At 42.4% G+C, this 27,772-nt stretch overlaps 1 protein-coding gene across 3 annotated transcripts in view; it reads right to left on the bottom strand.

Annotated features, from left to right (window-relative positions):
- LOC118881757 (general transcription factor II-I repeat domain-containing protein 2) overlaps positions 1-27,772 on the bottom strand; it is a 55,735-nt gene that overhangs the window by 12,965 nt on the left and 14,998 nt on the right. For all 3 annotated transcript variants that reach the window (XM_036826958.1, XM_036826959.1, XM_036826957.1), the window contains 7 exons: positions 25,393-25,531; positions 15,102-15,221; positions 13,369-13,552; positions 13,190-13,218; positions 11,711-11,765; positions 11,354-11,397; positions 7,397-7,474 (listed from right to left, as the gene is read on the bottom strand). In XM_036826958.1, the coding sequence (XP_036682853.1) occupies positions 7,397-7,474; positions 11,354-11,397; positions 11,711-11,765; positions 13,190-13,218; positions 13,369-13,552; positions 15,102-15,221; positions 25,393-25,531 (649 nt within the window). The remainder of the gene's footprint in view (positions 1-7,396; positions 7,475-11,353; positions 11,398-11,710; positions 11,766-13,189; positions 13,219-13,368; positions 13,553-15,101; positions 15,222-25,392; positions 25,532-27,772) is intronic.

Genomic DNA, 27,772 nt, shown 5'->3' with positions numbered 1-27,772 from the left:
TCCATTCCAAAAAGTAAAAAAACAGAACAAAACAAAAAACCCCAGAACTAAATATCACACACAGTAAATTCAGTGTAGATAAACTTAAAATACTGACATGCTCTGGAAAGTGGGCATGGAGGAACAGACCTTTGAAATACTTCAAATGAGGAATTTTTTGAAGAATCATTTTTTGAAGGACCTGCTTTGGAGCACAAATTTCATCATCAAATTTGGGTTAGAGATATGGATTCATAGCCATTCCATACAGAAAAAAGGCAAAATTACAAATAAGTGAATGGCAACGAAATTCTGACACCTGCTACAGCATGTAAGAAACTTGAAGACATTACACCTAGTGAAATAATCCAGTCACAAAAGGATAAATACTGTCTGATTCGTTATATGAGGCACCAAGAATAGGCAAATTCATAGAGACAGAAAGTAGAATGGGGGTTGCCAGGGGCTAAGAGGAAGGGAATGGGGAGTTATTGCTTAGTGGGGACAGTTTCTGTTTGTGATGATGAAAAAGTTCTGGAGATGGATGGTGGTAATGGTCACACAACACTGTGAATGTACTTGATGTCACTGACCTGTGCATTTAAAAATGGTTAAAATTGCAAATTTTATGTTACATATATTCTACCACAATAATTTTTTTTTTTTTTTTTTGGCTGCGCCGTATGGATTGCGGGATCTTCATTCCCTAACCAGGGATCGAATGAAGGGCCTCGCCAGTGAGAGCACCGGGTCCCAACCACTGGACCGCCAGGGAATTCCCACAATAATAATTTTTTAAAAAGGAAATGAGTGATAAGATGACCAGTATCAATTTACCAAGAGGACAAGGGCTCTCAGGTAAATTTATTCACAGGTACAGCAAAAATACTCCTGGTCTAGAGTTTTGACAGCAAAAATCCTATGTACTGAATGGGTATCAAATGTGTTCAAAGCGATCTGATAATCAGTGCTTTCAAGTCAAAAGTCAAAATTAATCACAAATTTTATTTTATACAGATTATTTATACAGATTATACAGGCTAATCTTACATTGAATTTGCTTTCTAAAAACTGAGATATAATTCACATACCATAAAATTCATCCTTTTAAAGTGTACAGTTCAGTGGTTTTCCATATATTCACAAAGTAGTACAACCATCATCATTATTTCTAGAACATTTTCATCACCCCCAAAAGAATCCCTGTGCCCACTGGGGGTCATTCCTCACTCCCTTCTCTCTTCAGACTTTGTAACCACTAATGGACTTTCTGTCTCTATGGATTTGCCTATTCTGGATATTTCATATAAATGGAATCATACAATATGTACCTTTTTGTGTCTGGCTTCTTTCACTCAGCATTATGTATTCAAGGTTCATTCATGTTACAGTGTGTATCAGTACTTCATTATTTTTAATGGCTGAATAATATGCCGTTGTATGGATAGACCACATTTTGTTTCTCCATTCATCAGCTTATGGATACTTGGGTTGTGTCCACCTTTTGGCTATTAAGAATAATGTATAAGTTTTTGTGTGGACATATATTTTCTCTTGGGAAAATGTAGAATTGGATATATATCTAAGAGTGGAATTACTGGATCATATGCTTCTCATTTAGCATTTTGAGGAACTGCCAAACTATTCTGAAAAGGAGCGGTACCATTTTACATTCCCAGCAGCAATGTATGAGGATTCTAATTTCTCTGCATCTTCACCAACACTTGCTACTGTCTGCCTTTTTAAAAAAAAAAATTTATTTATTTATTTATTTATTTTTGGCTGCGTTGGGTCCTCGTTGCTGCATGCAGGCTTTCTCTAGTTGTGGCGAGCGGGGGCCACTCTTTGTTGCAGTGCGCATGCTTCTCATTGCAGTGGCCTCTTTTGTTGCAGCGCACAGGCTCTAGGCACACGGGCCTCAGTAGTTGTGGCGCCTGGGTTTCAGAAGTTGTGGCTCGTGGGCTCTAGAGCACCGGCTCAGTAGTTTTGGCACACGGGCTTAGTTGCTCTGCAGCATGTGGGATCTTCCTGGACCAGGGCTCGAGCCCATGTCCCCTGCATTGGCAGGTGGATTCCCAACCACTGAGCCACCAGGGAAGTCCTGAGTTCATCTTTTATTATATGGTGTGAGGTAGAGGTCCAAATTGATCTTTTTGCAGGTGGATATCCAGTTGTTCCAGCACCATTTTTTGAAAAGACTATTCTTTCCCCATTGACTAGTCTTGGGCACTCTTGTTGAAAATCAACTGACTATAAAAATATTGGTTTATTTCTGTACTCTCCATTCTATTCCATTGATTCATATGTCTATCCTCATGCCAGTACCACGGAATACTGATAATGACAGCTTTGTAGTAGGTTTTGAAATCAGGAAGTACACATCTTCCAACTTTGTTCTTTTTCAAGATTGTTTTGGCTCTTCAGGGTCCCTTGCATTTCCATATAAATCGTAGGAAAGTTTTCCAATCCATGAACACAGGATGTCTTTCCATTTATTTAGTTCTTCTTTAATTTCTTTCAACACTGTTTTGTAGTTTTTTGTTTTTGTTTGTTTGTTTGTTTTATAAAATAGTGCAGCCACTTTTAAAAAAATATTTATTTATTTACTTGGCTGCGCTGGGTCTTTGTTGCGGCATGCGGGATCTTTAGTTGTGGCATGCGAACTCTTAGTTGCAGCATGTGGGATCTAGTTCCCTGACCAGGGATTGAACCCGGGCCCCCTGGATTGGGAGCATGGAGTCTTAGCCACTGGACCACCAGGAAAGTCCCTGTTGTGTAGTTTTTAGTGTACAAGTCTTACACTTCTTTGGTTAAATTTATTCCTAAGTATTGCATTCTTTTTGATGCTGTGGTAAATGGAATTTTTTTAAATTTCAGTTTTTGATTGTTCATTGCTAACATATGGATATACAACTGATTTTTGTATATTGACCTTGTATCCTGCAACCTTGCTAAACTTATTAGCTCTAATTTGTGTGTGTATTCCTTGGGATTTTCTATATACAAGATCATGTCATCCGCAAACAGAAATAGTTTTACATCTTCCTTTCCAATCTGGATGCCTTTTTTTTATCTTACCTAATTGCCCTGCCTAGGACCTCCAGTACAGTGTTGAAAAGAAGTGGCAAGAACAGACGTCCTTGTCTTGTTCCTGGTCTTAGGGGGAAAGCCTTCAGTCTTATAAGTATGACATGAGTTATATAGGTTTTCTGTAGATGCTCTTAATTATGTTGAGAAAGTTCCCTTGGATTCCTAATTTGAGTGTTCTTTTTTTTAATCACGAAAGGGTATTAGATTTTGTCAAATGCCTTTTTCCTACATCGATGGGCATAATCGTGTGGGTCTTGTCCTTTATTCATTATGTTGTTATTCCACTGATTGATTTCCATATGTTGAACTAATCTTTCCTTCCTAGGATCAATCCCACTTGGTCATTGTAGGGTCAGGCCATTCAAGATGGCTGTTCTCCTGTTCTCTGTACATCCCCAGCTCGACCAGTCCCTGCTTCACTCACATGACTACCCAATCCTTTTAATTATAGGGCTTAATTAGTAACCGCCTACATGATTGCCCCCTGCCCCAGCGCTGGTTTCCTGGTTACTGATGAGCCAACGTGATGTTGATTCCCTCTATAAATGGTAGCGTCCTTCTCCTCCAAGTAGTGAAGGTTACTGTTACGTGCTGCCTACTGTTTGCTGCACGGTGGGGTGTTGCTCCAGGACTTTGCTTCAGATGTGTAAGATCCCCCTGTCCAATAAGCCACTGATGTCTCTGTCGCTGGGCTTTCTTTGGTCTCGAGGCTGGGCAACTACAGGGCTTGCAGGCCTGTGGGGTGCAGCCCAACAGTCATGATGTATAATCCTTTTTATATGTTCCTGGATTCATTTGCTAGCATTTTATTGAAAAATCTTGTACGTCTATGAATAAGCGATATTTTTCTGTAGTTTTCTTGTGTTGTTTTTGTCTGGTTTTGGTATCAGGATGACACTGGCCTAACAGAATGAGTTTAGAAGTGTTCCCTCCTCTATTTTTTGTAAGAGTTTGTGAAGGACTTTATTATTTTTTTATTTGTTATTTTTTTAAATTTATTTATTTATTTTGGCTATGTTGGGTCTTCGTTGCTGCGTGCGGGCTTTCTCTAGTTGTGGTGAGCAGGGTCTACTCTTTGTTGCGGTGCACAGGCTTCTCATTGGGGTGGCTTCTCTTGCTGCAGAGCACGGGCTCTAGGCGCACAGGCTTCAGTAGTTGTGGCATGCACGCTTAGTAGTTGTGGCTCGCGGGCTCTAGAGCGCAGGCTCAGTAGTTGTGGTGCACAGGCTTATTTGCTCCACGGTGTATGGGATTTTCCCAGACCAGGGATCGAACCCGTGTCCCCTGCATTGGCAGGCGGAATCTTAACCACTGCGCCACCAGGGAAGTCCCATGAAGGACTTTAAACACTTGGTAGAATTCACCAGTGAAGGCATCTGGTCCTGGGCTTTTGTTTGTAGGAAGTTTTTGAATTACTAATTCAAATTCTTGTTATATGACTATTCAAATTTTGTGTTTTATCCTTAGTCAGTTTCAGTAGTTTGTCCATTTCATCTAGGTTACTCGATTTGTTGGCATATAATTGTTTAGTGTTTGCGATAGGCAAATGCCCCCCGCCCCCCCCGCCCCGAAGATATCCAAAAACCTGTGAACAGATTATGTAACATGGCAAGGGGCAATTAGGTTGCAGATGGGATTAAGTGTGCTCATTGCTAACCTTCAGAAAAGATTATCTTGCATTATCCAGCTGGGCTCCATGTAATCGATGTACGGGGTATTTAAATGTGAAAAAGGGAAGCAGAAGAGTCAGTGTCGGAGTGGTGTGATTCGAGAAAGACTATGTTAATTCCTTGATTTTGGGCTTTTGTATCCGTGTTCCCTTGGGCCTGGAAGGCTTCTCTCCCATATCATGCAGTCAGCCAGGAAGAAAATAGAATGGTACTGATGCTCTGACATCCATCAGCATCAAGGAAGCCTGGGTGCACTATATCTCAGCACAGCTTGTACTGTGCATTCTTCATTTCTGGGGACCCTGGAGATGGGGTCCCTGCACATGTAAAAGACCTATGGGACTTCCGTGGGCCAAGATGTTATGTGTGCACGTGTAAATGTGTGTCGGAGGTCTTCTGAGAGATCTGTGTTGCAGATGGATCATGGGGTCCTGGTGGGGGTAGCTTCTGAGCACTGGTGGGGCCGTGTTCGCTGGGGGCTCCCCGAGGGCCAGTCGCCATTCTGAGCAGGTCACACTGATTGTCTTTTTGGATTTAAAAATATCTCCCTTACTTAAAGGATATAGACATCAGTACTTCAGCATGTGAGTATTTAACCTAAATGGTTACAAAAACATTCAGTGCTATGGAATATAGTCCATGATGTCAGGCAACTTGGAACTTTTTGGCATCAAGAAGGAAGCTGTTCGACAAAGATCTCTTGAATAGTTCTGTCATTTCCAAGCCAAGCAGGAGAAAGATTATAAATTCACACATTTAACGTAAATGTTTTTCTTCAAATAACGTACTTCTTTCTGAAAAATTAAAATAGAACGATTGCAGGTACATCTAACTTGTTCATTCCACTGATGACTTTTGGAGCAGAATCTGTAAGTATCCTATCCCTGACTGTACACGATTTGATCAACACCAAGGTCATTTAAGTTCAAAAATATATTCTTGGGAGCTAAGACGTAATTTAATTAAAAGTAGTTTGTTCAGAGAGGCCGCGACAGTGAGAGGCCCGCGCACCGCGATGAAGAGTGGCCCCCGCTTGCCGCAGCTAGAGAAAGCCCTCGCACAGAAACGAAGACCCAACACAGCTCCAAAAATAAATAAATAAATAAATAATAATTAACGGTGCTAATAAATAAATAAATAAATAAATTTAAAAAAAAAGTAGTTTGTTCAAAACAACAGTAATTTAGAAACAAATGTGACACTGATTCTTCATGAGGGTCACATTCAACTCAGCAAGCACATCTGAGTGCTCAGTATGTAGAAAGCCCGGGCTTGGGGCTCCAGGGCAGGAGTAAGATGCTGTGTTTCCTGCCACTAGCTGAGGGAGGCCTGGCAAAAGCATAGATAGTACACGGCAGGTCATACTAAACGCTGGAAGCTCCCTGCAGGAGTTGAGATTCTGACTGTGCCCAGAAAGAAGCGGGGGAACTCCTCAGTGGTCTGCAGGGCAGGAAGGGAGTCACAGGGAGGGATCAGCTTATATAAAAGCCCCGTGGAAGGCGGATTCAGGGCACTTTCAAGGAATCACAGACCGAGCTGTGTGTCTGAAGAGCCCAGGGAGGGTGATGGCTGCGGAGGCAGATGAAATAGGAGGGGAGACCAGAAAGAGCAGGAGGAACGTGGAAGGAAACTGGGACTTTACGGGTGGTGCGGAGCCACAGGCAGTGTGAGTGGGGGAGAGATCCCAGTTTTCAAAGAGCATGTGATTGGGGTGGGGTGTGTGGGATGGATTGAAAAGAGATCCTCTGCCCAGAGGGAAGGAGACTGGTCACAAGGGACAGGCCAGGCGGGGGCGGACGAGGGTGGGGTGGGGTGGGGTGGGGTTGGCCCAGGACAGAGCAATTACAACAGAACTTCCACTGGTCTCTGCCTTTAGATTTTTTGAAACAATTTTTTTAGTGAAAGTTTCAGAGCTATGTAATGCTGCAGAAAAATTTTCAAAGTTAAGATTTTGTAGGAAACATTTCCGATCTGATAATGTTTGAGGATGTGACTGCAAATCGTCCTGCACTCTGTCTCCATTCCCAATGGAGCTGGAAGATGGAGAAAGAATCTGAACACCGTACGGCAGTCACAGCGACATGATGGTACCATATCGTCAAACTGACATCACGCTGGGGTCCAGCGGGATTTTGGTCTTTGGGTAGAGAACCAAGCCACCCAACTGCACACAGCACCCGCCTGTGCCATGTTTGGAAAGTTTGTGTATTTGGTAACAATTGTCTCCTCCCCGTTGAACTTGTATGCTGTCAATGAAACAACTATTAAGAAAAGGCACTTGAATTTCTTAACTCATCTCCATGTCTTTTAACACTTACTATTTTCTCAGCAACCTAGGGGACAGACTGGACAGAAGAGAATTAAGGCGGGAATATTTTAGAACATACAAAATAATATTTAATAGACAAACTCTAGTAAAACGCAGCCTGAAATGTCTTTACATTCACAGATGCCTAGAATCATGTGGATTCAGGCTAAATATTAATACAATCTATTTTATGACTATAAAATTGTTTACCCTAATGGCACTGTGCTAGATCCTGGGTAAATGTACATGGATCTTTACGACTCTTTTCCTGTTTCTCAGATGGGTGCTAATTAAAAGTTTCCATCACAGATAACTTCTAAAGAAGAAAATTATTATAAAATGATATTACCTTGCATACTATATTCATAGTAATTAGGATCTTCTGATTCTTTCTTGACTGACATAACTGTTGCTTTCGGTGAAATGCCTTTGAATGCAATGGAAATTATAAAATTATGTGTTAGGCTAGACTCACAAACGAGATATGACTGGCTATTATATCTTCCAGGTTCTGTTTGGATTAACACAGCAACACTGCAATCAGCAAAAGAACTTGTAGCTCATGCACTAGGAACAAATGGTTTATCCATATAAAAATATAAATGTAAAATAATAATAAAACAACATAAAGCAAAGAAGGAAGGGAGGAGAGATGGATGGAAGGAAGGAGGAAAAGAAGGGAAGGAGAAAGAAGTCTAATTCCCGGTTCGGGGAAATTTTCCCTTTCAAGATGGATGAATATGTACATGCATTTATATGCAATATAAATATTGCAAATATTCTGCTGTAATGGGGCCCAAATTGGCACAGATAATCTTAATTTACTTACTACAACAAAATGAATTTCAAAACCTGGGGAAACTACATTGGTTAAACCAAAAGGCTTTATCAGGGAAAGGTGTAGTAGATGGCAAAAATTGGCCACAAATGTCTTCCATCCCAGTATATACACCTGTTTGCAATGTAACTTTCCCACTCCTATTTTCTAGAAGTGGAAAACTACTCCACCTTTTGAATCTGGGCCTAGCCACGTGACTTGCTTTGGCCAGTGGGATGTAGGCAGAGGCTTGAAAAGTGCTTGTGCATCAGCGTCTGCTGTTTTTGGAACAGAGTTGCCATGTGAATGAGCCTGGAGGATGTGAGACCAAGAGGAGAGGGAGGCCCAACTCTGGCAGCTGAGGCCTCGGCCCCAGGAGTGAGGCCAGCCCAGACCAGAAGGACGGCTTGGCCAACACACAGAATTGTAAGAAAGACTAAATTATTGTTTGAAGCCACTAGGGGTGCTCTTTTATACTGCAATAGATAACTGATACTGAAGTATACATATAATTTAACTGTGAAAGTTAACAGAAGCAAAAACAAAAATTGTGACAAGCTTGGGATTTCACTGTTCAGCATTAATTTACAAGTTGTGGTGGGGGAGGTCGTCTGAAAACCTTTAACAGCTCTGTTGGCATAGGGATAGTAAGACTGGGTATTAACGAATGTGACTGTCAAAAGAAAAATTTGTTAAACTGAGGAACAGAATGGACACGGCTGATGGCCATATCAGTGAAATGGAAGATTAAGTTGAGGAAATTGCTCGGAAGTGGGACAGAAAGGTAGTCTGATGGAAAGATTAAAGGAGAGCTCACAAATGGAGGTCTACTTGTGCATAAAAAAGAAAAAAGCTGGGCTTCCCTGGTGGCGCAGTGGTTGAGAGTCTGCCTGCCAATGCAGGGCACACGGGTTCGAGCTCTGGTCTGGGAGGATCCCACATGCCGCGGAGCGGCTGGGCCCGTGAGCCACAATTACTGAGCCTGCGCGTCTGGAGCCTGTGCTCCGCAACAGGAGAGGACGCGATGGTGAGAGGCCCGCGCACCGCAATGAGGGGTGGCCCCCGCTTGCCGCAACTGGAGAGAGCCCTCGTGCAGAAATGAAGACCCAACACAGCCATAAATAAATAAATAAAATTAAAAAAAAAAAAAAAAAAGAAAAAAGCTCTTTACATGTTTGTAAGTGATCTGAAAGAATTTCCACAAATTGGTTAAGAGCTGTTGCCCTTAAAATGGGGATGGAATTTGAGGTGCAGTGAGATTTAAGAGAGATGGAGCTTTGAGAGGGGAGGAGTGAAGAGGAATTTTACTTATTACTACTTATTACACTACTTATTACCACTTACTACACTGAATTTTTATTTAAAACATGTATAACTTTTGTAATTTATAGTAAAACTTTAAAGTACAAACATTTGATAAATATGTGACAGCTGGGCTGTCAAAGAAAAATTTCTTTTCAATGCAGGCAATTGAAAGCAGATTTGACGGTGCAGAATGCAGAATTGCTTCAGCCTTTCCTCAAAATATGAGGGGGGAGGGGGAAATTCAGAAGTTAAAACCATTTAAACGTTCTGTGCAGCAAGTGCTACACAAACATCAAAGGAAATAAGGCCAATGGATGGTCAGCTCACAGAAGCCTGCAGGCACCTGGAAGCAATTTGTATCATGAAATCCATGGTAGAAAGTCACATTATTAGGGAGCTTGTTTATAGGGCATCACATCTCCAAAGAGAGGCCTCAACAAAAGAGGCCTATTTTAAGGCTGGTGGGAGACACTCATCCACCCAATAGCTGGTGAGGAGGGAAGGGAAGGTGGTGGGGCTGTGGATCCTTGAAAGGGCCCCCCCGGGGACAGCTGACAACCCCTCACTCCCACCCCATTTGTTTTCCCGGTTTCTGAGAGGAGACTGTGGCTTGGGGGTTTTAAATTCTCTGTTACCAACAGAGATGCAGGCAGAATGTATCTGAGCTTGGAAACGCACCCAAGGCTAAGATTAAAGGGGCAAGCGTGTAAGGCATGTCATGTGTAAGTGGGATGAAGACGCCACAGCTGAATTCTGTTGGCTGAAATATTTGGCTCCTTTTCATTGACTTGTGTTGGTTTTACCTAGAATAACTAAAATGGACAGGCACTCTTATTTTTCAGGCTGACATTTAAGGTGGAGCTTCTACCAAGCACATGTTTATCTGTGGATAGGAGTGACCCTGGGGTATGACAAGGGTGGATTCAGGCTACTCCTGCCCCAAGGGACTGGGGAGGCAGCTGAGCATAAACCACACCTGACACCTTCAGCAAAGCTCGTGCTCTGACCTCCATTTCACTGGTGGTAACATCTCTCTTCGCCTTCTCTCTCCATCTTTTCTTAATACTGAATATTTTTCTTTTACATTATCTCAGATTTAACTTTAACTTTACATTTGGAATTGTTTATTTCTTATTTCTACGTTGCTTTTCTAAACATTATTAACTTCTCATTTTACCCCGTATAGTCAGCTTGTGTTCATCTTTATCTTTTTGAGGTTTGAGTTTCAGTTTTATGTGCTTGTTTATTTTAGGTTTTCTAACGTTTCTGCTTCTAATGCTTTCAATATTTTTCCATCCCTTGATTAAACATTTGAGTTAAAAAAATTTTTTTCTATTTTTAACCTTTAACATTTTTCCTTCTAACGCCATTTCTTTTTTTTTGAGGCATGGGAGAGCAGGGATGGGGGTTAACTACTCTCACCATCAAAGAGGGATTTTTTTTCCCAGTATACTTTGTCATAGTAATGTATGTCTATTGTAGAACATTTAGAAATGACAGAGTGTAAGAAAGCAATAAAATAAGCTATGTCCGAAAATAAAAACACTGCTTTATTCATAAATCAAATTCATATTCCAAATGTGTATTCAAGACGTTTTACTCATTTAGCAGTCAAGTTCTAATTTCCATATAATTAAAATAATAACTTTGTCTACAAATGTATCTACTTAATAACATCTTAGTACCTAATATTTATTGAATTAGAAGGCTTTTTTTCTAGATATTTGAGTAAAATATGATTATTCTGCAAATAAGGCCCCCGTTGAGGTTAATTAGTGCCCTATCCCCATTATCTTGTTGATTCTTTGGGATTTTCTACCCAAATATGGACCAATATATCATCTGCAAATTAAAGACAGTTTTAGTTTGTCATTCCCAATCCGTATACCTTATATTTCCTTTTCTTGTCTTATTGTATTAGCTAGGACTTTCGGTATGATGTTGAAAGGGAGTGATGAGATGGTACATCCTTGCCTTGTTCCTGATCTTAGTGGGAAAGATTCTAGTTTCTCAGCATGAAATATGATATTAGCTGTAGGTTTTTTGTAAATTTTTTTTTATCAAGTTGAGGAAATTCCCCTCTATTCCTGGTTTACTGAAAGTCCCATTTTTAAGTAAAACAAAAGAAAGGAGTCAAATAATGACCTGCTGAACACCTGATTCTACAAGCATCAGTGTACATACCAGAATCTTCCATGGGTTCAGTCTTCACATTGACGGGGGCACAGCTAAAAGGAGAAGGGAATGCTGGTTAAGATGGGCAGGGTGAGAACTGCGCAAAGGCATCTGGACACACTGAATCTAATCCCCAGATCTCCACACCATCATAGGTTCCCCTCCCCCCATCAAACTGAATGCAAAGCTACCTCAACTTTAATGTTGTAACAAATTATTCAGAAAGTTAAAGGTGTCAATGAATATATTCTTATAATCCCAAACATCCTTTTGAATAAAGAATATGTAACAAAATAAGACATTCCATAGCCTAAAAACGAATACATTTGGGTTAGATGTGGACTTAATTTTTTATTTCTCCCTTACCTTTCACTTGGTGATGTCACTGATCTCTCAGCATCTGTTACCACCCCAGGCCCACCTGTGCGTGAGTAAAAAGACACACGCTAGCCCCTGTCTGCACCTTGAAATATGACAACATTCAAAGGCACATACAGGGAAAGCGAATACAAAGAGAACAGAATTCCTGGCTCTAGGTCATCATGGAATAGCAGCGGAGGAGAGACCAACTCAAAGCAGCCCCCGGGGCCTGGGCCATCTGTGTGGGCACAATGGGGGCCAAGGAGCAGACCTGTGCCCGAGCGACCTCCGGCAGGTTACTAAGCCTCCTCGTGCCTCAGTTTCCTCGTCTCAAGATGGTGGTTGGGTGAGGATTAATTAATACATGCAAAGTGCTTAGAACAGTGCCTATCACAAAATACGTGTCAGCAGCTATTACCGTGATTCTATAAGGACAATACAAGCCACCTGGGACAACAGTCACCTGGTCAGCTGCCACCCCTCACCCTCCAGCCCCTCCTTTAATGTGAGCTGGGGGACCCCAGGGACTCGCAACTGCTCCAGAAATACTTGCTCCGTGAGTAGCCCACGCACAGGAGTGTCCCATTGCCCTCTGTACCCCGAGGTAGGCCATGTGGACAGTAGGACCCTCCACCCACCCCTGCCGCCTGGCTTCTGTACCTATATAGGCTCAGCATAACACCCTCTTTAGACCTGGTCTTTCATGAACAGCTATGGCCCAAGGTTTCCAACTATGATCCAGAATAATAATCTGAGAAAATAAGGAAGTGGGCATAGATGGATCTCTAAATGCTCCTGGTAAAATTACTATTTCCTTTTTTGGTCCCTTCATCAGTTGAGGAGCTTATGATGGGGTCCTGGTTTCCCAAACATGGTCTCAAACACCCTGCACATAACTTTCTGCCTGACCACATGGAATGGGCTTCCTGGGGGAACCAAGCTACTGAGATCCTGCTTATCTTGGGGGCCAGCTCCTCCAGGGAGCTCTTCTGACCACACAATTCTAACCCCTTCCGGGGGCTCTCAGGGATTTCCTCCACGGGTCACCCCTGGTTCTCTGAACAGTCTCTTTCCTTCTCCCAGACCATGTATCTCAGAAGCACGGGAACGGTCACACAGCCCGGACCACTCCTGAATCCCACAACGCCTGGCCCGTGGTTGGTGCTCAAAGACCAGGAAGTCACTCCAGCCTCCTCACACTCCTGTGCACACGGACAAGGTAGATCTCCTGCCCTCTGAGGGCATGCGAGCTGGCGGGAGGGTGGCGTCTCGGCTCTCAGGCTGGGTATGTGTGTTTCCCTGAGCTGTAGTCCCTGCAAACATCACCACAACCCCTGGCCCCGGGATCAGAGGTGGCCTCCTCAATGCAGGAAAGACAAAGCAGAAACAAGCTTTAGAATGTGCCAAACTTGCATTTTAATTAAGAAAAGCAGAACTGGTTTAGCAATCAAGGGCAGTCACCAAGTATGAGAAGCTGTCACTTACCTAGCTGATTCACGGGACCTAGGAAGGGTCTGCAAGAAAACCAATACTGTTACCTGACATGAACACACAAGACGGACAGATTAAACATCTGAATAACCAACTTCTAAACGGGACAGAATTAACTAACTGAAATTAAGCTGTCAGTTTATCAGCTGTTAGGAGGGCGTAGAGCCTATCACCTGTTGATAAGGAATGAAATCCCCGCCTTGTTCTCCAAAATCCACTTCAGGGTTGCAAGGTCATAGTTCTCAGGGTGTTGAAAGGGGACCCCTTCTGGGAGCCCCTGCACCACCACGGCTGCCTGGTCCCTCAGCATCTTCTCGTAAGGAACAGGCACCATCGCTGTCGTCCCCAAGGCTTTGCCTAGAAGAAGCAGCAGGATGTCTTTAAACAATATGAGCGTAAATCCCTGATAGTCAATTTCACTTAGTGTCATAAACACAGGTGGTGATATTTGGTTCCGAAATTTATTAAAAGCCTAAAGTGTCCTATGCCTCTATATCTCAAGTTAATAAAATTTCCGACCAAAAGGCCAAAAGTATAAAATGTTTTCCTTTAAATCTTCACATAAGAGAATATAATAGGTTGCATAATCTATAAAAATATTGAATCACAGGGGCTTCCCTGGTGGCGCAGTGGTTAAGAATCCGCCTGCCAATGCAGGGGACACGGGTTCGAGCCCTGGTCCGGGAAGATCCCACATGCCGCGGAGCAACTAAGCCCGTGCACCACAACTACTGAGCCTGCGCTCTAGAGCCCGCGAGCCATAACTACTGAGGCCGCGTGCCACAACTACTGAAGCCCGTGCGCCTAGAGCCCGTGCTCTGCAACAAGAGAAGCCACCGCAATGAGAAGCCTGCGCACCGCAACAAAGAGTAGCTCCCACTCACAACTAGAGAAAGCCCGTGCGCAGCAACGAAGACCCAACACAGCCAAAAATAAATAAATAAAATAAATAAATTTATTAAAAAGAAAATATTGAATCACTATGTTGTACACCTGAAACTAATATAATATTGTAAGTCAACTATATTTCAATAAGTAAATTAATTAACTAAAAATAATCTATTTCCAAAAGAAAGAAAATAATAGGTCTTTTTCTCCATTCTCTTGGAGGTTGCACAATTCAGGGGGCTCACCCTGGTGCACCCAGGGCTGCAGGGAACACCCTGAGGTTACTCAGGCTGCAGCCAAAGAGGATGAGAGCCCTGCCCAAAGCTGAACTGTTCCTGTGTCACACTGTACAGATTGGGCCAACCTGCCTGTAGAAAGCTGAGTCCACCTGGGGATGTGTCGGTCTCTCTGCACTGGCTGACCAGCCCCGAGGTGCTGGAGCTCCATTTCTCATATGCAGGTGTAGCCTGAGACCCTAAGATCCCCTATGCCGGAGGAGTCCCCCAAATCCAAATGCTCACAGGGACCTGCAGGTCACATAGATGTTTGCAGCTGTCTAGGAATGATGATCCAGGCCCTAAGATGCTAAGGTGCTTCTATCACAAGTACAACACCTGCAGACTTCCTTGTTATCTAGCTTTTTAAAGCGCTGTGTGGGTATTAAAAAAAAAATCCCTGTCTCCATGCCTGTGGGAAGATGTGGGTAGGTGGGGAGACCAGTGAGGACGAGGCTGGTGCGTGAACCAACCATGAATGTCTGTAATAACTGCATGGCCATGGGGAGGGGGCTCCGCAAAGACTGAAGGCTAATGAATTCAGAGGTTCCGACGGACCAGAAGAGACCAAGTGGTCTTCCGTAAGAAGACTTGATCTGGTACTTAACTGGCTCTTCCCTTGATGTGAATGTGGATTTTTCCAACGTTAGAGACGGTCTAAATAGTCACGCTAATAGAATGATTTCTAATACCATCTTCTGTAGTGAACTATTCAGACAATTAATGCTTAAAGTGAGCTTTACCGTAACAAAAGCAGAAATAGTCTTCGACGGCTTTTCTGAGTATTTCCGTTTCTCCTGAATCAATCTGCATCCCGTTGGCTGGGCCTGGGGGTTTCACCTCCTGCAGCCCTTCGGCAATGCCTGTAAACGAGTGATCAGTACAAAGTCAGTATCCAAGTATCTGTACTGTACGTTTCCTTAACGTCCATGCTTCTGGTACTGAAAGGAAAAAGGAGAAAAAAAGGAATAGACATAAAACAAGATCTTTTTTTTTTTTTAAATAAATTTATTTATTTATTTTTGGCTGCGTTGGGTCTTTGTTGCTGCGCGCGGGCTTTCTCTAGTTGCAGCGAGCGGGGGCTACTCTTTGTTGCGGTGTGCGGGCTTCTCACTGTGGTGGCTTCTCTTGTTGCGGAGCACGGGCTCTAGGCGCGCGGGCTTCAGTAGTTGTGGCATGCGGGCTCAGTAGTTGTGGCTCACGGGCTCCAGAGCACAGGCTCAGTAGTTGTGGCGCACAGGCCCAGCTGCTCTGGGACATGTGGGATCTTCCTGGACCAGGGCTTGAACCCGTGTCCCCTGCATTGGCAGGCGGATTCTTAACCACTGCGCTACCAGGGAAGTCCAAAACAAGATCTTTTAATTGAAAAAAAAAAACAACACAACAAAGAACAGGCTATTTATGATGAACAGGATAAAATAACATAGTGATCATCTCTGAAATGAATCTATTGATAAACAATAAATAATTCAACATACAAGGAAATATTAGTAGTTCAGAGGAAATGGTAACAGAAAATTGTTTGCTGGGAATTCCCTGGCGGTCCAGTGGTTAGGACTCTGCACTTCCACTGCAGAGGACTCGGGTCCCATCCCTCGTTGGGGAACTAAGATCCCGCAGGCCGAGCAGGGCAGCCAAAAAAAAAAAAAGAAAAGAAAAGAAAGAAAATTATTTGCTATCCAGTCTGCGAGTGACAGTCACTGTGTAGGAAGACCCTCAGCACTGGGCAGGTTCGGGACCAGCCCCCCGGTCAGCTACTACTCCAAAAGTTTTGAAACTGTTTGTTTGTTTTCATCAGGGTTAGTCAAGACACAGAAACCACACATTAATTTGAACAGGGAAAGTTTAATAAAAGAATCATTAGTGGGACTTCTCTGGTGGTCCCAAGGTTAAGACTCTGTGCTCCCAATGCGAGGGGCCTGGTTCGATCCCTGGTGAGGGACCTAGATCCCACGTGCCGTAACTAAGAGCCTGCATGCTACAACTAAGACTTGGTGCAGCCAAAAAAAAAAAAAAAAGAATCGTAGTAACAAGGATGAACTGCTAAGGGGTAATGAGAACTCTAGACAACACACAAGTAACAGGCAGCAGGAGTATCAACTACCACAAGGGCTGAGGGAGCAACTAATCCTGGAAGAGAGTCCCCCCGAGGCTGAGATCCAGGCCTCTCTGGGGAGGGGGCAGAGCCCGCAGGGGTGCCACAAGCTGGGGCTGGCAAGCAGGAACCTGTCCTCTAGAGGTGCTAGTGGAAACCACTGGCAAGTTGCCCCCGGGGTGCCGCCAGATTCGCTGTTGCACGGAAGCTGTTCCCTGGGGTGGTGGCAGAACTCTGGAAACCACCCGTGGGGTGACGCCAGCAGAACTTTCTAGGAAGCCCCTCTCTCGGGCACTGGCGGAACTAACTCCCTGGGAAACTGCCTGTGGGTGTGGTGCCCCTGAGATTTCTCTGGGAAGCTTCCTTCTGGAACTTTCTGGGACTTCTGTGTGACTTGCTGGGCAGCCGGCCAGGATGCAGGGGAGCCAACTGGATGCTGTGTGCGGCAGGGGTGCCCCTGGGAATCCCAAGTGCAATTGGTCACCGCGTGCTACAGGTACAAGCAGGTGAGAGCCCGCTGGAAATGGGAAGAGAAGTGTCTTCCTCCTCCAGGGACCTCCTGAAAAAGCCTCCAAGGTAGGTCCTGGGCCAGCTGCCAAGGGAGAAATGTTTACAGGGTCCAGTTCCAGTATCACAAGGCAGGACAAAGCAGGGTGGACTTGGAGTAGAGAGGCAGTAACTTGAAAACCGTCAAAGTGATTTCTTGGGCCAGAGAGGCTTGTACAATGGAGTTACGTTCTAGGGTCAAATGTAAGGCAAAAATCGTGCACAGACAGAATTATACTTGAAAACCCTCAGACATCCAGGAAGTACAGGATATATATAGTTTTGTGTAAACAATTCTGCAAAGCAATTCCTAGGCATGTTCACATATCAGAACCAATTAGGCTAAAAGAAGGAAGCAGGTGAAAACCTATGTGTGTTTGGTCATTCAAACAATTTTGGCCCACAGGTAAAATAAGAGGTAAACAGAATAATTGACAGTACTGCCTGCAGGTTCACTCCAGAGGTCAGTGAACTACAGCCTGGGGCCACACCCTGCCCGCGGCCCGTTTCTTGTATGACCTGTGAGCTAAGAGTGGTTTTTCATATTTTGAAATGGTTAAATAAGTTCAAAAGGACTTACTTCATGACCTGAGAAAATAACACGAAATTCCCATTTCAGTGACGTAAATAAAGTTTTATTGACCAGGTGCATTCATCGCCATATCACCTGCTTCTACTTTCATGCTACAAAAGCAAGGTGAGTGGCTGCAACAGAGGCTGTAATGACCCAGAGACTAAAACATTTACTATCACTCCCGTTACAGAGAAAGCTCGCCAGTCCCTGGTTTACTTTCTATTGCTTTAATATTAAGCACTTATAACCCTAACCCAGGTTGATTCTAAATTCCTTCTGTTTTGAGGATTAAATTTGTGAATGCTTATACAGCAGGGAGTTGGTTTCTAACTTCAGAAGGCAGGTAAATGTGTTTTTGATGCAATTCCATGGTAATTTTTCCTTACTTCCAAGACAACTTCTAGAGAAATAACCATCACATATTCAAGAATGACACCCAGCATTACTGTTCCAGCGATGGCAGAGAAGTGTGTATTTGCCAGGAACAATGAATGATAAGCTCTGGACAAAATGAGAAGCTCAACTACTTGAAAGCACTGAAGAACAACCAGAAACAGGCGAAAACAGGAAGGAATGCTATCCTCGAAAGAAGGGAAGCACACATATGGAATGAGCTGCACATTGACCTGGCTTTTCCCCCATGGGAACTCCTGACTTCCTGTGGGACTCAGGGAGAAATAGAGCTTAACCAAAAAGCAGCAGTCTTAATGAAACGAGGAAACCTATGTCACATATCAGGACTGCCATTGTGGTTAGACACTGAAGAGGAAATCCTGGAGAAAATGAGTCACAGAGGTGGGACACCCAGTATCATCATAGCAACTTGCCTCAAATTCTTGCTTCATCTCCAAACTGTGCAAGCACAGGGTGAGGCTTTAAGGAAAAGCAACATCTGGAAGGTAAATTGCTGAGCAGAGATTTAAACAGCTGTGTGGTGCTAGAAAGACAGGGTTTGGTATTCAAGATCCACCGAGTTCGAGAAGCTTGTTTAACACCATGTGAAACTAAGGGGCACATCTTAGGAGGAGGGGCCGCCTTCTGAGACTAAGAGGGATGCTCTAGGGCCAAGGGCAGCTCTCATCCACATGGGGGCAGGGTGACCTGCCAGTAACTTAACTGCCTGCCAGAACAAAATGCAATTTTACTTAGCAGATTTTTACAACATATCATGCATAATACCCAGTATAAAATTTAAAATTAGTAGGAATGTGAGGAAGCAGGAAAATGTGACCCATGCCCAAGACAGGAAAAAAAAATCTATAGACGTAGAACCATAAATGACCCAGATGTTGAAATTACCAGATAAGGACTAAAACAACTGCTATAAATACATGAAAGACTTTTTATAGGGGTGGTGAACACAACAAATGAATATAAGGGAAATTGCAACAGAGAAATGAAAATGCTAACCAGAAAAGGAAGAAAGAAAATGGAATTTTAGAAATGGAAAATAATCAGAAATGAAAATTTCACCAGATGGACTTAACAGCACCCTGGATATGGCAGAAGGAAGAATCAGTGTCCTCAAAGAAATGCCAATAGAAACTATCCAATCTGAAACTTGAATACAAAAAGAAAAAGGGGGGGGGAAGGAACAGAGCCTTAATGACTTGTGAGACAATAAATAGCAAATTTCTGGACTTCCCTGGTGATGCAGTGGTTAAGAATCCACCTGCCAGACTTCCCTGATGGCACAGTGGTTAAGAATCTGCCTGCCAATGCAGGGGACATGGGTTCAGTCCCTGGTCCTGGAAGATCCCACGTGCCGTGGAGCAACTAAGCCCATGCGCCACAACTACTGAGCCTGTGCTCTAGAGCCCACGAGCCACAACCACTGAAACCCGCACACCCTAGAGCCCATGTGCTGCAACTACTGAAACCCGTGCGCCTAGAGCCCGTGCTCCACGACAAGAGAAGCCACCGCAATGAGAAGCCCACGCACCGCAACTAGAGAAAGCCCGTGTGCAGCCAAAGATAAATTAAAAAAAAGAAAGACATTAAATAGCAAATTTCCTTCTCTGTGTAAATTAAGAAGAGAATCAGAATAAATATTTGAAGAGATATGAATGGCCAAAAATGTCCAACATTGATGAAGACGTCAACATGCAGATTCAGTAAGCTCCACAGACCAAGTAGGGTAAAAACAAAGAAGGCTATAAATAGGCCAAACTGCTGAAGACCAAAGATGAGACAGAGCTAGGGAAAAAGATACATTACCTTCAGGGGAACAAAAATAAGAATTCTAACCTGACTTTGTTATCTAAAACAGTGGCAACCAGGAGGAAATGGAATGAAACTTTTAAAGGGCTGGAGGAAGAGAATTCCCTGGCGGTCCAGTGGTTAGGACTCCATGCTTTCACTGCTTAAGGCGCAGGTTCAATCCCTAGTTGGGGAACTAAGATCCCGCAAGCCACGCGATGCGGCCAAAAGAGAAAAAAAAGGGCTGGAGGAAAAAAATTTCAAGCCAGATTCCATATCGAGTAAAAGCAGTCTTCAAAAAACAATAAGGACCTACTGTATGGCACAGGGAACTATATTCAGTATCTTGTAATAACCCATAATGGAAAAGAATCTGAAAAAGAATATATAAATATATGTATAACTGAATCACTTTGCTGTACACCTGAAACTAACATAACATTGTAAATCAACTATACTTCAAAAAAAAAATGATTCAAAAACGAAAGCAAGGAGAATGATGTTGGCAAGATGGCAGACTAGGAGGCAAGGGGCCTTCCTTCCTCCACAGATACACCAAATTAACGATAGACGGACCAGAACACCTCTGTGAGAACTCTGCAGACCGGCTGAGAAACTATGGCACCCCAGCCATTGTAAAACCAAGAAGAGATTTCAGCACAGGGGTAGGAAGGTTCGCAGCATTTGCCGTGCCTATTCATGCTTCTCCCTCTATGTGGCATAGCGCAGAGCAGCTGCGAAGGAACCCCCAGACTGGGGCTTCTCCCTTGAGGTGGAAACAAAAGAGTGGACTGTGTGTCCAACATTCTGGCTTGTCTGGGGGTTACTGTAGGAACTGATTTATATCTCGCCTGACTCAGCACTGACTTAACTCAGAGCTGCAGTTCTATGGGAAGACACCAGGGGGCGAAAGAGATTCAAAAAGGTTTGAGAGGTTCTAGAACAGCCAGCAGGGCTGATGGGTGGTCTTCCCCGCACGGAGCCAGTAAGCAAAGACTGGGAGAGGTGATTGTCTTTTCAAATGCCTAAATCCCAGGAAAAAAAAAAAATTACAAGGCATACAGAGAAGCAGGGAAACAAGGCCCACTCAAAGGAACAAAATAAAACTCCAGACACCAATTCTAAAGAAATGTAGATCCATGAACTACCTGACAAAGAATTTAAAATAAAGATCCTCAATGCACTAAAAGAGAGTATAGAAAGACAACTAAATGATACATGAACAAAATGAGAGTACTGACAAAGAGGAACTATAAAAAAAACCAAACGGCACTTCTGGGGCTGAAAAACACGATAACTGAACTGAAAAATTCATTAGAGGTGTTTTTTTTTTTTTAGAAATTCACGTTCTTTTATTTATTTATTTATTTATTTATGACTGTGTTGAGTCTTCGTTTCTGTGCGAGGGCTTTCTCTAGTTGCGGCAAGTGGGGACCACTCTTCATCGCGGTGCGCGGGCCTCTCACCATCGCAGCCTCTCTTGTTGCAGAGCACAGGCTCCAGACACGCAGGCTCAGTAATTGTGGCTCACGGGCCCAGTTGCTCCGTGGCATGTGGGATCTTCCCAGACCAGGGCTCAAACCCGTGTCCCCTGCATTGGCAGGCAGATTCTCAACCACTGCGCCACCAGGGAAGCCCTCATTAGAGGTGTTTGAAGGCAGACTTAATCCCGTTCCATGCTATAACATGGATGAAACTTCAGGATGTTACGCCAAAAGTGAAATAAGCCAGGTGTAATAGTGTAAATACTCTATGATTCCACTTAGATGAGGTATGTAAAATAGTCACATTCATAGAAACAAAGAAGAATGGTGGTTATCAGGGGCCAAGGTAGTGGGGGAAAGGGAATTGTTTATTTAGTGGATATAGAGCTTCAGATTTGCAAGATGAAAGAGTTCTGGGGATGTGTTTCACAACAATGTGAATATACTCAACACTACTGAACTACCATACACATAAATATGGTTTAATGGTAAATTTTATGTTTTTTTTTAAACCACACACACACACACACACACACACACACACAAATGAAGGTAAGGTAAATACATTTTCTGATAAACAAAATCAGAGAGGGTTTCTTACTATTAGACCCACACTAAAAGAAATGCTAAAGAAAGTTCTTCAGGCTGAAGGGAAATAATTCCAGATGGAAATCCAGAGCTACAAGAAGGAAAAAAGGGTATTAGAAGTGGTACATATGTAGGTAAATAAAAAGATTATTTTAAAAAATTTTGGAAAGTGATTGCTTAAAACAAACGTCATAAGGTGTTGCAGGATTTATAACATATTAGGGCTAAACAGAAGTAAACAGAATTATACTGTTTAAGGTTCTTACATTGTAGGTGTAGTAGAAAAATAGTAATTTTAGGTTCACTGTGACAAATTAGGAGGGCATATTGTAATCCCAAGAATAACCAAAAAAAAAAAAAAAAAAAAAAAAAACCTAAAAGAGCTAAAATGTCAATAGAGTAGATAAAATATAATACAAAAAAATTTCTCGATCTAAAATAACACAGGGGGTTTCCCTGGTGGCACAGTGGTTAAGAATCCCCCTGCCAGTGCAGGGGACACGGGTTCGATCCCTGGTCCGGGAAGATCCCACATGCCGCAGAGCAACTAAGCCCATGTGCCACGACTACTGAGCCTGTGCTCTAGAGCCCGCGAGACACAGCTACTGAGTCCACATGCCACAACTGCTGAAGCCCACGTGCCTAGAGTCCGTGCTCCACAACAAAAGAAGCCACCGCAATGAGAAGCCTGCGCACCACAATGAAGAGTAGCCCCCACTGGCCACAACTAGAGAAAGCAGGCGTGCAACAACGAGGACCCAATGCAGCCAAAATAAATAAATAAATAAAATAAATTTATTAAAAAAATAAATAAGAAATAAAATAAAATAACGCAGGAAAGTAGTCCCAAAGGAACAAAGAACATATGAGATGAATAGAAAAGAAACAGCAACATAGAAGCCTTAAACTAAACCATATAAATAATGACGTTAAATGTAAATGGATGAAACAATCCAAGTAAGAGTCAGATTTTCAGACTGGTTTTTACAAAAAAGACCTAACTGCACGTTTACAAGAGACATAGTTTAAATATAAAGTACAGAGAGCTGAAAGTAAATGAATAGAAAAAGATGTGCTATGCAAATATTAGTCATAAGAAAGCTGGTGAGGCTATATTAATACAAGACAAAGGAGACTTCAAGATCAGGAGGATAAGTGAAACAAAGAGGAATGTTTTGTGAGGAAAACAAGGGTCAATTCAGCAGGAAAACATTACAATCCTAAATTTATATCTAATAACATTCATATCCATATCTTCAACATGTGTGAAGCAAAATGTACTAACCAAAAGGAGGAATAAATATACGATATAGCTGGCTATTTTAACACTCCTCTATCAATAATGGATAAAATAATAGGTGAAAATTGGAAATGATACAGATGAACTGAATAACATTTAACAACTTGACCTAATTGGTCTGTTAACTGCAGAATCTAAATTCTTTCCAACTGTACATGGACTATTCACCAACATAAATGATGTGCTAAGTGATAAATTAGGTCTTGATAAACTCAAAAGGATTAAAATCATACAGAGTGGGACTTCCCCAGTGGTGCAGTGGTTAAGAATCCGCCTTCCAATGCAGGGGACGCAGGTTTGATCCCTGGTCAGGGAACTAGATCCCACATGCATGCCGCCACTAACAGTTCGCGTGCCACAACTAAGGAGCCGGCGAGCCGCAACTAAGGAGCCTGCCTGCCGCGACTAAGACCCGGTGCAACCAACATGAATAAATAAAATAAATTAAAAAAAAAATCATACAGAGTATGTTTTTGGACCACAATGGGATTTAACTAGAATCAATAACCCCCAAATTTCCAAATATTAGGAAATTAAGCAACATGCTTCTCAGTAACCATGGGTCAAAAAGAAATTACTAGGGTTCTTAGAAAATACTTTGAACAAAATCATAATAAAACACAACATATCAAAGTCTGAGGATTACAGCTAAAGCAGAACCTAAAGGAAACGTTATAACTTTAAATATTTTTTTAAAACTCAATGACCTAAGCTACCAAATCAAGAAGCTAGAAAAGAAAAGCAATTAAATTCAATTAAATAAGGAAATAATAAAGAGCAGAAATAAATGACAAAGAAAACAAAGAAACAATAGACAAAATCACAAAGCCAAAAGTTGCCTCACTGGAAATTTAATTAAAAGAGATGAATGCCTTACAAGATTTATCAAGGAAAAAAGAGAGAAATCATATTCAGAGAAATATGAATAGGCTTATATATGAAAAATTAGCATGCAACTGTGAAAATTTAAAAAAAATCTGTGATTCAATTTCAACGATTAGAAATCCAGTTGGCAGCTGACATTGATCTGAGCATACCCTTCTTGTTCATCAATTACATACTCACCATCTTATTTAAAGATTGCTTCATTTTTTTAATCTTCTTGATAGTAGAGACCCTAAGTTTGGTCTTAAAAGTCAATCCGAATCAATCATCCTCTCTCCTATATATATATATATATATATATATATATATATATATATATATATATATAAAATCTTCTACAGATATAGGTTTGTTTTGTAGTAAAATGGTATACAGCTGGCCCTTGAACAACATGAGGGTTAGGGGTGCTGGTGAAAATCTGTGTATAATTTAGTGTTGGCCTTCAGTATCCACGTTTCCTCCGTATCCACGGTTCCTCATTTGTGGATTCAACTAACCACAGATGTTGTAGTACTGTAGTATTTACCATTGAAAAAAATCCAAATATATATGGACCTGTGCAGTTCAAACCCATGTTGTTCAAGGGTCAACTGTATACATATAGAGAGAGGATATATACATCCTTTGCCAACCCTTGGAGACATCTATATATCTATACCCATATCCCTGTACACACACACACACACACACACACACACACACACACACACAAATATACCCTCTGATAAACTTTTTTTTTTTTTTTCCTTTCTTGGTTCCAGGGAATACAAAATTGCTAATTCAATACCTGGCAGATGACCTACAGTGGTAGAGATAATCATTATACAGCATGTAGGTTTTAACACACTAGACTAGTTTAGCTCACAGATGACCACATATGCTCACTAATGCACTAGACTAGTTTAGCTCACAGATGACCACAGATGCTCACTAATGCTCCTTGTAACACATATTGGCACACTGAAGGCTCTGAAAGTCCCACAGTGAAAAAAAAAAAGACAAAGGAGTATAATGGTTATTAACTGAAAGAAAAACTGAATAGGCCTTGAAGGAGTTTTTCCCTTTCCTTTGGGAAGGAGTAAAATAAGAGTATTTTTTTTCAATTTGGTTTCATTTTAGGAATGAAAGACAGTTTCATCTATGTTCCTCAAATGTATTCTACAAAATCAGGGCCCTGCTGAGGATACAGTGTAAAATACATTGACCATGTTTCTTGGACTCAGTGTTTTGCTAAGTCAAAGGGATGTGTCAGAACCATTTTTAGAATAATGCTTATGATATCTTAGAAGAAAACAATACATAAGTCTTGCCTGCCAATATTCTAAGATTTACGAATACAAAGGATAAAATTGTTAACACCTACAGTATTTTGCAAAATCCTTCTGCAAATCCGTTCTGGCATTGATAAAAGCACGTCCTTTCTCTGTTCCAACGACAAACACGTCTGCTTCATACATTGCAATGCAGGCCACTTCCGCCTTGGACTTGGCCAGTTCTTTACACTGAAATGGAAAAAAAAGAATGAAATGTTATCTACAGGGGCAGATCTGGATTTTTGTGGGGCCTGAGAGGTCTGCCTTAAGAAAAAAAATACAAAATTAGGTACAAAACAAATATTTCTTTAGAATGAGAAAAACCACCAAGAAAAAAAACAAAACAAATTTTATCAAGCAAATACCATTAACATCATAAAACCACAAGAAGAAGATTTTTATTCAGTACCTGTGATGATGCTTGTGATTTATAATAAGAAATGTATATTTGGTTTTCTTCCACTGTTTCTGACACAAAGCTCCTAAAACCCTTGGAATTTTCTAAGAGCGAGATAAAGGTGTCTTTTGCTTTGTTAATGAGGTGACTTTGGGACCAGCCTAAGGATGGGGGCTGGCTGCCGGGAAAACCAACCAGGTGATTAGAAGGTGGGAACTTCCCCCTGACCTCTGGGGAGGGGAGAGGGGCTGGAGATTGAATCAATGGCCAGTGGTTTAATCCATCGTCCCTAGGCAATGAAGCCTCGAGGAAAACCCAAAAAGACAAAAGGATTGATGAACAAGTGGAGATTTAGGGAGAGTGGTGCACCTGGAGAGGGCATGGAAGCTCTGTTCCCCTTTCCCCACACCTTGCCTTGCGCATCTCTCCCATCTTGCTGTCCTTGAGTTATACATATCCTTTTATAACAAACCGGTAATCTAGTAAATCAAATGTTTCTCTGAGTTCTGTGAGCAGCTCTAGCAAATTAATTGAACCCGAGGAGGGGGACGTGGGACCCTCCAATCTATAGCGGGTTGGTCAGAAGCACAGGTGACGATGCGGGCTTGCCAATGGCATCTGAAGTTGGGGGAGGGGGAGGGAAGACAGTCTTGTAGGACTGAGCCCTTAACCTGTGGAATCTGAAGCTCTCTCTAGGTAAATAATGTCAGGATTGAGGTGAATGGTAGGACACCCAGCTGGTGTCTAAGAATTGCTTGTGAGTGTGGGGAAAAACACCCATGTTGGAACTGAGTACAGAATCTTGACCGCCTGACACCTGACACGCCTGTCTCATGTGCCTTTTTTCCCTACGTCTTTGGCTGCAGACTCTTTGCCTCTTCCTGTGACAACAATTTCATAATATCATTTTCTATGGAGAGAATAGAGATAATTTAATATTTCCTCCAACGTGATTGATTACCTTTTTATTATTGATGATAAGGATGAATGAAACATGAAAATTCATACCACAGACACACTTGCTGTTCTTCGTGGTGCTACAGGTTGATCCCCTACAGACAAGAATTCTGATAAATTCTACTTCGTGTAGTTCCTTTCAACAATTTAAAAGAATGTTTGGTGTATTTATAACTGAATACGCTACATTACCGAGTATCTTCCTCACCAGAGGGAACTTCTGTTTTGACAACGCATCGATGAAAAACAAATCCTCTGTTGACAATTACACCCATTTAATGACTGGAAGAATTTCCCACAGACTAGCTTCTGGCTCTGTACATTTAAAACCTTGTTTCTCCTCTACTACCCACATACTTTTGGAGTTGGGAACATGTTCACACCACAATATGACCTCGCGTCTTGTCCCTTGATGTCGAGTTACCAGAAGAGTTGACAGTCAACCATCGGATTATTCCTGGAAACCATTCCTATACCAGGACATCTAGCAATAATTTACCCAGACACAGAAATAACATCAAGCCACATAATACTTACCACTAAACTAAAACTAAATGTAATCTCCAACCCAGTTTCCCCTTCTTGAGACCCCCAAAATGCCCATCTCCACTCAAACATCACCTGACACAGTGGATTATGGGGGGCAGAATAATGGCCCCTAAAGATGTCCACGTCCTAATCCCCAGAGCCTGTTATGTTACCTTACAGGCAAAAGGGACTTTGCAGATGTGATTACAGTTAGGATCTTTTTTTTTTTTTTTTTTTAATAAATTATTTTATTTTATTTTATTTATTTTTGGCTGTGTTGGGTCTTCGTTGCTGCGTGCAGACTTCCTCTAGTTGCGGCGAGCGGGGGCTACTCTTCATCACAGTGCGCAGGCTTCTCGTTGCGGTGGCTTCTCTTGTTGCCGAGCACGGGCTCTAGGCATGCGGGCTTCAGTAGTTGTGGCACATGGGCTCAGTAGTTGTGGCTCGCAGGCTCTAGAGCGCAGACTCAGTAGTTGTGGCACACGGGCTTAGTTGCTCCACAGCATGTGGGATCTTCCCGGACCAGGGCTCGAACCCGTGTCCCCTGC

This window comes from Balaenoptera musculus, chromosome 15 (assembly GCF_009873245.2).
Source record: "Balaenoptera musculus isolate JJ_BM4_2016_0621 chromosome 15, mBalMus1.pri.v3, whole genome shotgun sequence".
NCBI classification, from domain to species: Eukaryota; Metazoa; Chordata; class Mammalia; order Artiodactyla; family Balaenopteridae; genus Balaenoptera; species Balaenoptera musculus.
The sequence above is the reverse complement of the archived record's forward strand: the minus strand, read 5'-3'. Positions and strand labels throughout refer to the sequence as shown.